Here is an 11,796-nt window from a genome sequence, read left to right on the forward strand (position 1 = left end):
ATCTTAATGATCACCATCTTCATCATCATAATCATCATCATCCTCATAAGCATCCTCTTCATCATCACAGGCTGTATCTGTACGCTGTATCCCACAGATATCAGTGATAAGTCTCAACCCAGAGCTCCACATCTGAATGTCCATCAACATCAGAGCTCCAGGAAAACTCATTAGATTAAAACGTGACTTTAATAAACACGCACACACCCCAAATCAACCGCTAATGACAGCGAAACGCCTTTTATTGAAAAACATCATAAGAATAAATGCAAAATCACAAGAGACCGACTCTTCATGTCAACAACTCTGATAAAAAAATGAACCCCCACACTTGCTTTTAAATGCACAGAAACTGCCGCTGCTAATCAGACTTGGTGACTTTAAGGTAGTATTAATGTAACAATAACAGTAAAAAATAACAAAATTAATATAAATATACGGTGTCCAAGATTTCCAAGTACTTATTTATTTAATGAATTGTGTTCTGTTTCTAATTTAAAACTATTTCCAAAATAAAAGCGAGCTAGACTCCATCATGTGTGTGTGTTAGTGTCCTGCCGTCTCTCCAGCTCTGTCCTCCTCTGCTGGTAGATCTGCTTCAGGTGTTCGTCAGGTGCGATTCCGGCCTCCTGCAGCTCCGCCAGGATCTTCTCCAGCCTGTAGACGCTGTTGGCGCTCTGCATCTTCCGGCTGCTGATGTACAGACTGAAGCGTCTGAAGTCCATGAGCTGACAGGAGTCCACGGTGCACAGGTCTGAGAGCTGCTGTTTCTGCAGCGCTGGGAAAAACACCAGGCCAGACTCGCGCTCCAGATCACACACACTCACCTGCACACACACACACATCATCACCATCAGACTCAGTCCTTCAGTGTGTTAGGGATAACGTACAGCTCAAGTCACAATCATTTGCACTCCTGTCAAACATTTATTCTTTCTCAAATTCCTAAATGATGCTGAACAGATTCAGGAACTGTTCACAGTGTTTCCTCTAATATTGGTTCTTCTGGAGAAAGTCTTATTTGTTTTATTTTGGCTAGAGTAAAAGCAGTTTTTAATAGTTTTAAAGCTATTTTGAGGTCAATATTATTCTCCCCTTCAGCAATATTAGTGTTGGATTGTCTCCAGATCAAACCACTGTTATACAATGCAGGGCGTGACAATAAGAACTGCACGCTGGCCCCGGGCAGTTGGCCCTGGGGAAACACAATCTTAGAGTGCTTTCACACCTACACTTTTATTTCAGAACGTGTCTCGTTTGCCCAGTTAGCGCGGTTCGTTTGGCATATGTGAACAGGGTAATCGCGCTCTGTTCCGCGCCAAAGTAATCACTCTGAGATCGCTTGAATGAGGTGGTCTCGGCTCGATTGAAACGAACCCTGGAGCGGTTCGATTGCAGTGAGAAAGCGATCCGATCCGAGCGTGGTTATATCACAGTGTTTTATGGATATGTAATAGGTTTACGGCTATATGAAGAGAGAATTATGAGTATGGCGGGAAGTTTCAAGAGTCTCCAGATGCCCGCAAACGAGTGATGATCTCCCGGTAACCTCGCGTCTCCCTCCCGGTCCTCAAATAGGCATCGTCGCACCCTTCCCACCCCTCCCCACCGCATCTCTCCTCAGACACGTCGCGCGCTCACCCTGTCAATCACCACCAAACCACCACCTCTCCTGACAGCTCTGCAAAATAAACCCTGACACTCTGACCAATGTGAGGAGAGTTTACTCACACGTGACTTGTTTTAGCTATTTGTTCCGCTTAGAAACTTTGCAATGAGAAAGTGAACCGCTCCAAGAGCAAAGAGCAACAATGTAACAATTGTAATCTCTGTTTCGGAACAACTGAATCGGTTCACAGGTGTGAACGCACTCTTAGCGTAGACGCTTTCATGCGTAGACGTTTGTTTCGGAATCTGTCTCGATTCCCCGCGGTTAGTGTGGTTTGTTTGGCATATGTGAATCCAGCAATCGTGCACCAAATCAATCGGTCCAACATCGCCTGAATAAGCTGGTCTCTACTCGACTGAGCACATCGATTGTAGTGAGAAAACAAAACAATGCAACAAGCTAACGACCCAGGCTATATCACAGTGCATTATGATTGTGTAATAGCCACATATACGGCTATATGAAGTAGGGTTGGGCGATGTTGACCAATTTGGCATCGTACGATGTCTAATGTGAAACATCGCGATGGATGATGCCATCTTTGTCGTAGGCGGGGGGTGGGGGGGGGGTTGTTAAATACCAATTAATTTGTAACACCACCTCTATGCATGCAAGATGTTACACTGAGGGAGTTCACAGAATTTTTATTTCACACATACTGAAATTAAAATAAACTTCACAAGTCTGTTTTTCCCTTTTTCCTTCTTGTTTAATTTCTCTACATGTGTGTACAGTATTTAGTCCACACAAACAAAAGTAATCAATATCCAAAACCAAGCAGTCATTGAATGTAAACAGTCTGTGTAAATGATATAGATGGTTGGGTGAATGTTGGGTAGATGGATTTGAGTGCGATGCAATAAGATCCACTTCCTCACACCGGGAAAACGGTAGTATGGAGGAATTTAAGAGTCGCTGACCGTCATTCTACGTGTACACATATAGTTCATTTGCCAATGAGAAGCATAAAGAACGTTGAAACCAAATCATTGCAGTCCATTGAAAGCACCAACAAACACCTCATCTGAACATCTCTAGGACAACAGGTCCTGTCTACCTAAGAAATGAACATAGGGCAAATCACAACCAACCATTGAAAATACTTTCAAACTTAAAACGTATTCAATACTCACATTTGAGCAGCAACAATCATGTTCTCAAAACAATCGGAGCCGAAGTGGGTCGGTAGCCTCAGTTCACCATGTGGTTCCCTCTACCAAACACGACTCACTTGCTCTGTGGTGAGCTGGAATATATCCAGTTCTCACTCCCCTCTAGTGCAACCTAGTGGCCTGTAGTAATATTGCAACCAGTGCTTCTCGCATCACAAGAAACTAAAACAACAATTAAAGCATGTAACGTTTGTTCGTTACAAATTGATAACGAATTCATTAATAGTAGCCTACCGTTTTCACTACCTGACCCACATGGTCTCTGCTTTATCCATAACTAGGCCCACAAGGAATCTGCGCGCGCAGAATTCCGCAGAATTTCGCAGATTTTTGCCCATATAAATTCTGTTTATTTACTTGAGTAAATGTGTAAATCTGAATTTATTTAGTTTTTATTCAGTAGTTTATTACTTTTTATTTAATATATTAAAGTGTAAGTTATGATACTCCGCTGGATACTCCCAAAATAATTCCGCAGAAATCCGCAGATTTTTACCAAAATTCTCTGCAGAAATAGCAAAAAACGTCCGCAGATTCCGTGTGGTCCTACCCATAACCAAACCATGAATAAATAAAGTTACACACAGATGACCACCTGTCCATCACTTTCTCTCTGCGGGACTCTGGCATGTATATGCAGTGATCTGTGTCATTCTAATGGCTTTTCCCACAGCCGGTGGAGGAGACGAGAGTCCGGTTGGAGTTCACTGTGGCGCATACATTTTCATTGTTTTCACTGCAAAAACCTCACGGCGCGCGCAGATTTAGTAGACATATATGGCAGCAATATGTAAAACATATATAATAAAGAGTTTGACTTGATAAGTCTACAGACCTGGAACTCCTGCAGCTGGTGCTGGAAGCCGATGGGGGCGTTGGGGACCACGAACGCACCCACAGCCAAAGCATCAGAGGACGGGTCTTTCTGAGCCAGAATCACCTTATAGAGATGAGTGGGAACCGCAACCTCATCTTTACCAATCAGCTGCAGGAGAACACAAGACAAGAGCACATCTTCAGTTATGGTGACCTGTGCCTTTAAAGAAACCCCCCTCCTTCTGTTTAAGTCTACCTCAGAATCAGGGCTGGAGTGGGACTCCTTTTCAGCGCTGGAGTTTCAAGCCGTAGACCGGCCCACCTCAGTTCACGACTGACTATACTAAAATAACGTCATTTTGTAATGACACTATCATGTCTTAACATATATATTATATATAAAGACATATATAGGACATATGTCTTAACACTAAAAATGAAAAAATATATATAACAATTTACTCAGGAGGTGACGCAGTGGGTAGCACGTTCGCCTCACAGCAAGAAGGTCGCTGGTTCGATCCTAGGCTCAGTTGGTGTTTCTGTGTGGAGTTTGCATGTTCTCCCTGCGTTCATGTGGGTTTCAAAGACATGCGGTACAGGTGAATTGGGTAGGCTAAATTGTCCGTAGTGTATGAGTGTGTGTGTGTGTGTGTGTGGATGTTTCCCAGAGATGGGTTGCGGCTGGAAGGGCATCCGCTGCATAAAAACTTGCTGGATAAGTTGGCGGTTCATTCTGCTGTGGCGACCCCGGATTAATAAAGGGACTAAGCCAAAAAGAAAATGAATGAATGAATGAATTTACGTTCGAACTTGGGTCAACAGTGTCAATGCAACGTGCTGACCACTAGACCACGATAGTGCCCTCAAGCTGATACGTTTGCGATAAAGAATAAGTATTGCACTGTTATCTGCAACCCGGGCTCATTGTGGAAACGTAGCCCCGCGGACGTTTCTGCGGACCGAGATTTACGTCCCGGGAGGTTCGTATTCGAGCGTTTTTTTGTTTTCGCGGATCCGCGAGAGGCCGCTGTGCGCGCTTTTTCTCGTCTCGGGCAGGCGCCTCTCGGGAGCGCGCGGCGTTCACGCCCGCGCCGTTCTCGCGTGAAAAGCCGCCGGATCGAAAAAAAAAAAAAAAAGCCCTCGTCTTCGATTTCGACCACGTTTTCGGATCCCACCGCGTTCTCGCCCTTATTTTCCGGATTCCGTTTTTCGTCTTACCTGATTTCCGGAACCTGCCGTTCCCCGGACTCGATCCCGGTCATCGTCCACCGCGGCCGGCTCCGGCTCCTCCTCCTCCTCCGGGGCCTCTGCTCCGCCGACACACCGCTGTGAGCTAGGCGGACAAACTGATTGCGTCGGGAAAGCCCTCCACTCGGAGGCGAGCCGTCGGCCGGCGAGCGCGAAGAGGAGGGGCGGAGCGGCGCCACACCGCCCTGCAGCGTTCGCTCGAAAAAAACCAAACGCGGCCTTACGTACCTCCGGCCACGTAAATCGCGGTCTCCAGAAACGTCCGCGGGCTACGTTTCCAGAATGAGCTTGGGTTGGTTATCTGCTGGTATTGATTGCTTGATCTTTTTCTCCCCTTTTTAGATTTCTGATCAAGTTATGTCAGATTTATTAATGTAGTTGTTACGATCCTTGATGGCAATATGTCTAGGGTATTAAAAGGAGTAACATAAAGATGACCAAAGTATAAACTGATGATGAAGAATGGCTAGAGAAAACACCAAACAACAAATTAGCACCGCAAAAGATTATTGCTCCCACATTATTTACAAACAACAAGATAAAGTTGAAAAGAACCAAGACAAACAAGAGAGGGAACTGAAGCTTGCGCATGCAAATCAAAGAAATAAACATAACAAAAACATTCCCTTAATCTCCTCCACAATCCACTAAATAAGAAAACAACAATATGAAAAGAAAAGTCTTCAGCGCAAAGCGCCCTGAACTTACTCTAACTAATAAATAAAAATACTAAATCAGGGCTCAACAATAAGGACTGCCCAATGGCCCGGGGCCAGCGTGTGAGATGCTCGGGACAGTAGACAGGATAGTTACTGGCCCGATCGGGCCACTGCTTCTTGTTACTAAAGTTTAATTTGCCTGTGACTATTTGTCAATTGCGTGCAAATAAAGTTTTAGAATTGAGAAACAGTTTGTATTTTCAAGCCTTCAAATGCTACCTTCTCGGTTCTTCTTATCTGATTGGATGTTGTGAGCACATTATTAGTAGTGAAGAGACAGCAACATGGCGATGACATCAAATGATGATGCTAAAGGAAAACATTTGTTTCTAACATCTTGGAAGCAGACATATACGAGGGTACACCACGACTAAAAAAAAATAAGTGATCTTTTGTACAGTTTGCCATCAGTTTGGCAGGTCTTTAGCCATGTTTTGTTTCAAAACACTTTGAATTTTGCTCATTACACATTTATTAAAAATTTTGAAATATTTAAATTCTATATATATAAACATTTTGGCACATTTTTTTTTATTTGTGGCTAAGAAATTAACTTTTTTTGGTGGGGCCAGTGAAAATATTGGCAGGGCAAGTAAAAATCTGAACCACTGGTCCGATTGGGCCAGTAGAAAAAATCCTTAGCGTTGAACCCTGAAAATTAGCGCACTTCGCTAACTAGTGTGTCTATACGTCAATAATCCTGCGTGCAAATAAGTATATCACGTGACTTACTATGTTGTTCCAGATCTCCCTTGTCAAGTCACAGAAGGTTTTTGAATGGAGCAGTAGCGGGCTAGAGATGCACAAACACTCGCCAGAACTCTCAAACAAATCTCACTCAAAGTCAACATCAGTAGATCTTACTCAAAGTACACATCAGTAACAGCGACAACGCACACGGACACGGACACCACCAAACACAACACGCCAAAACAACAACAGCTGATCTCTCTCTGTTGCCGCTTAAGTTTTAAAGGGCTCTGCAACAAACGCGATTGGCAGAGAGAGAAGTCGTCGTCACACAGTTGATTAGGATTGGCAGTCCTGTCAGCCAATAAGTAGGCAGTACCTTAGAAATGACAGGGCCGGTACAGAGAGAGAGAGAGAGAAAGAGACAGAAAGAACATACACGCAGCAAAACTGTGCGCTTCATAACACTAGTGAATCACCTGATCTTCAGTGAGCAGGTGTAATATTCATCTATATTAATTATTCAAATTCTTATATTGACTAAGATGTCGCTGTTTGGGTCGAATGATAGTTAATCATCATTAACCTGCAGGCTGCATTTTGCTCACGGGGCTGCGAGAAAATATATAAAAAGAGCGGAGCTGCGGCGAAATAATGAAGAAAAGGAGTGAGGCGATGGTGAAATAAAGAAATAAATGAAAGTGTGACTGCTGAGAGTGCAAGGAGCTGGGAACACCGGACCGGCCCACTCCCTACTGGCCAATCCGGACCTGCTCAGAATGTTTTCTAATCATGCTCCATGATGGAGCTGGCAGCAGAGGGAGGAGTGGGCGTGGCCAGCAGAGCAGGGGAGAAAGAGGAGAGCAAACAACATCATCAGTCGGCTCACAAAATGAGACACAAACCGTGAGGAGTCACATGACTATATAGTTTACAAAGTTAAAACGCAAAGAAATGAACAGTAATGTAATGTCCTGCTACATGTTTCTACTAACTTCATATACACACAACAACAATGTGCTCTTTCATTATGAAGATATTCATGTTTATATAAACACTATTAATGAGGAGGACTGCTCTCCTCCTCAATCCCCGGGTCTGAATGCAGACATGGTGTATGGCAGCACAGCAGGTCTCTTTCCCTACTATTCCAACTATTAGCCCTGCCGGTCATCTGGAGGATTTTAATCATAGGTGAACACAGCAGCACGGATATAGGCGGTGTGTCTGAATGGTAACAAACTCAACTGATAAAAGACAAAGCCCGCCATTCTCCAATTCTCATACAGCTCTCCCGACACCAGAGGTCGCGTTAGACTTTCTCATTGTCCGTCATTTTGGCAGAGAGGGTTGTAAAAACTCCATCATAACCTATTAATGACCGTCAATTAATTTGCATATTTTCTATTCACTTTTTTCATTCATATTTTAATAATGAACTTGCACGACGAGCATAAAGGCTAAATTATTCATTTATTTATTTGACAAATGAACAATAAATCATATCTGCATTAACTCATATCCTCCTCCTGCGTCGTCCTGAACTGGGTCAAGCGCATCAAGGGAGACTGATGCAGAGGCAGTTGTCATTAAATTCTGTGTCTTTGCCTCGGAAAGTCGACTTCTCCTGATTGTTTAATTTTGTTCTGGAGGCTGAAGCCGCGTTCTGCTGCCACACTGGAGACCGGGATTACTAGCGCCACTTCAGCTAGTGAAGAGCGGGAGGGGAAGGTGTGGTGAGCGCGAACTGAAAGGCGCGGAGCAGGTATGGAGACGGTTGCGCGTTGTTTTCGGTGCGCATGGGGGGGGACTGTACCAAAAAGCTGAAGAGCGGGGGGAGGTGGTGGAATTCCGGGAGTTTCCCGGGAGATAGAACGATACGGGAGATGGGCGGGAGATGGGTCTGAAATACGGGAAAAACGAGATTGTGTTGGAGTGTTGGCAGGTTTGTCTGTTTTTGCAACTACACAGCGGTGACAAGAGGAGACAAAACAAGGACAATCGCCATCAGCTGGACAGGAGTGGGAATTACAGTTAGCAACAAATTACAATCGATCCCTCTCAGCATAATGAATCAACTTCAGATTTTTCCGTCACTGCAGAAAAAAAATCAGTCAATGACGGAAAATATTCGGTTAACGCCACCTCTGCCCGACACAAAGGCTTGCTGCATCGGCCCTGACAGCATCACGGGGAAAAACATGCAACAAACCCTGTGGATCACAGAAACAAACACATACGACCCGTGCTGTGCGCAGACGCAGTCTCACTCAGTTATTGGGTCTTCCAGCTTGGCAGGTCTGCCTTGCCTTCAAAAAAGTATGTGCTCTCATGAATAATTAACAAGCAGGTTCTTCTTCTCATAGGATAAGAAATCTCCGGTATGAATAATAATGAGCAACCGACGCATCATCACTCCACTTGCAGTACTGCGCTACGTCATTTTGATCCGCCCCAAAAATCATTTTAAACCCGGAAGATGAAATTCGCAGACAAAAGCTGCAAATGACACAGTTTCCCCCACAATTAAAGCTGACAGAGACTAATGTCATCTTAACTGAAGTTTAACACACACAAATCTGTTAACATCTCAAAAAAAAAAAAAAAAAAAAAAAAAAAAAAAGTACTCGAGGGTGTCCTGAACCTTTAAGAGGAGGGGCTTTCTCATATTCGAACTCGCAAACACACCCAGAATGGTATAGGGTGAGTGTATATATGTATATATGTGTGTATATATGTGTGTGTGTGTATATATATATATATATATATATATGTGTGTGTGTGTGTGTGTGTGTGTATATACAGTTGAAGTCAGAATTATTCGCCCCTTTTGTTTTTTTTTTTCTCTTTTAAATATTTCCCAAATGATGTTTAACAGAGCAAGGAAATGTTCACAGTGTGTCTGATAATATTTTTTCTTATGGAGAAAGTCTTATTTGTTTTATTTCGGCTAGAATAAAAGCAGTTTTTAATTATTTAAAACCCATTTTTGGGACAATATTATTAGCCCATTTAAGCTCTTTTTTTTTTTAAATCTACAGAACAAACCATCACTATACAATAACTTGCCTGATTACACTAACCTGTCTAGTTACCCTAATTACCCTAGTGAAGCCTTTAAATGTCACCATAAGCTGTATAAAAGTGTCTTGAAAAATATCAAGTAAAATAATATTTGCTGTCATCACGACAAAGAGAAAATAAATCAGTTATTAGTAATAAGTTTTTAAAACTATTATGCTTAGAAATGTGCTGAAACAGAGTTCCCTCCATTAAACAGAAATTGGGGAAAAAAAATAAACAGGGGTGCTAATAATTCAGGGGGACTAATAATTCTAACTTCAACTGTATATACATATATACTGTATATTAGCAAAATATAATGTACAGTCATCATGGTAAAAGCAAAACTTTTAATTTTACACAGGTGAGTTAATAATGTTCCGTTATTAATATAATAAGATAATAAGCCTAGCGCATTCACTTTAATATATTCATCCTTTTCTCTCTCTTTTACATATTTCTTTTCTTTATCTTATGATCATTATGTGTTTTACTTAATACACCATGTTGTCAAGCTCAACTTTCAGCACAGACCTACAGATCATAATATTTATGCTGTGGTCTGTCTATTTTGGTTATTCAATTGTGCTCTTCTATATATTGGTGTCATTTTCTCTTTTACTCTTGTTTAACTGTCATAATTTACATAATTTACAACTTACATAATAAATAAAATAACATTTAGCAGTGCTCAGCGTGTTTGTGAGTGAGTGCAGCGATTATAGAGAATGTTGACAGAAATGAAGAGCAGCAGCGCCACCTGCTGGACGACAAACACCAACACAACCTCAGGCTGCTACCAAGTCAAATATAAGAGTTTTAAAAGCCTTTTTAAGATCATTATGAGTGAAATTTTAGACTTATACAGGGCTAAACGCTTAGATTTTGAAAAATTATCATTATTGAAAAATAAAAATTATCATTTGATATTGAAAAATGATCAATACTATAATGATATAAAACATCTTAAATTATAAAGCTTATAAAGGTAAATTTTTTTAATAATGTTTTGTTTTGGGAGTTAAGTTCTGTCATTACAATGATTAATTATATAATAAAAAAATAGTAATAATTGTAATGTATTTATCATAATAAAATCATTAAATTAATAATATGTATAATTATTAGTGGTATTATTTGTATTTTTACTCAGAATAATAATTATTTGAATTATTATTAATTACAATAAGAATACATTATTATTATTATTATTATTATTATATAAATAGTTTTAACTATATAATAATTTAATTATATAAGTGCATGAGTGTATTTGTGTAGATGTTTCCCACAGATGGGTTGCAGCTAGAAGGGCATCCGCTGAAAAAAACATGTGCTGGATAAGTTGGGGGTTCATTCCGCTGTGGCAACCCCAGATTAATAAAGGGAATAAGCCGACAAGAAAATGAATGAATGAGTATTATATAAGTTAATATAGTTATTTATTAAATACATTATTTATAACAGAACTACAATGAAGCTGTATAGTAATTACATTTAAAACAGCAAGATTTTGTTGATATTCCTGAAATATGACATTAAAAAGTAGTGTGTGTGTGTGTGTGTGTGTGTGTGTGTGTGTGTGTGTGTCTGTGTGTCTGTGTGTGTGTGTTTGTGACCTGATAGCTGACGGTTTTCTTGCCGTCGTCTGTAATTTGCGGCTTCATCAGCGGCCCAGAAACAACCCAGACATCCGAAAACCTCTCTGTAAGCTCTCGACAGTACATCTCCAGCCTAACACACACACACACACGCGCACACACACACGCGCACACACACACACACACACACACACACACACACACACACACACACACACACACACACACACACACACACACACACACAGAGAAAAACATGTGAAAAGGAAACCACATGAACACTCACACAAACAAACATAGATAAACACACACACAAACACTAACAAGCAAAGACAAACAAACAAACACACACACACAAACAAACAAATACACACACACACACACACACACACACACACAGAGAAAAACATGTGAAAAGGAAACCACATGAACACTCACACAAACAAACATAGATAAACACACACACAAACACTAACAAGCAAAGACAAACAAACAAACACACACACACAAACAAACAAATACACACACACACACACACACACACACACACAGAGAAAAACATGTGAAAAGGAAACCACATGAACACTCACACAAACAAACATAGATAAACACACACACAAACACTAACAAGCAAAGACAAACAAACAAACACACACACACAAACAAACAAATACACACACACACACACACACACACACACACACACACACACACACACACAAACACACACAAACAAACACACACAAATACACAAAAACCCTACAAGCAAAGACAAATGCAAACCACAAAAAACACACACGCAAAGAAACACACAA

At 41.2% G+C, this 11,796-nt stretch overlaps 1 protein-coding gene across 3 annotated transcripts in view; it reads right to left on the reverse strand.

The window, feature by feature from the left end:
- Window positions 1-215: 215 nt before the first annotated feature.
- Window positions 216-11,796, reverse strand: part of exog (exo/endonuclease G) — a 17,354-nt gene continuing 5,773 nt past the window's right edge. Inside the window, exons 5-7 of one of the 3 annotated variants that reach the window (XM_073941244.1) lie at window positions 11,000-11,114; window positions 3,677-3,826; window positions 216-827 (exon numbers count right to left, since the gene is read on the reverse strand). In XM_073941244.1, coding sequence (XP_073797345.1) covers window positions 534-827; window positions 3,677-3,826; window positions 11,000-11,114 — 559 coding nt within the window. In that variant the 3' untranslated portion in view covers window positions 216-533. Of the gene's footprint in view, window positions 828-2,296; window positions 2,727-2,802; window positions 3,827-10,999; window positions 11,115-11,796 lie in introns of those variants that run through there. The other 2 variants (XR_012399600.1, XM_073941245.1) reach the window with 2 other exon arrangements.

This window comes from Danio rerio, chromosome 24 (genome assembly GCF_049306965.1).
Source record: "Danio rerio strain Tuebingen ecotype United States chromosome 24, GRCz12tu, whole genome shotgun sequence".
Taxonomy (NCBI): Eukaryota; Metazoa; Chordata; class Actinopteri; order Cypriniformes; family Danionidae; genus Danio; species Danio rerio.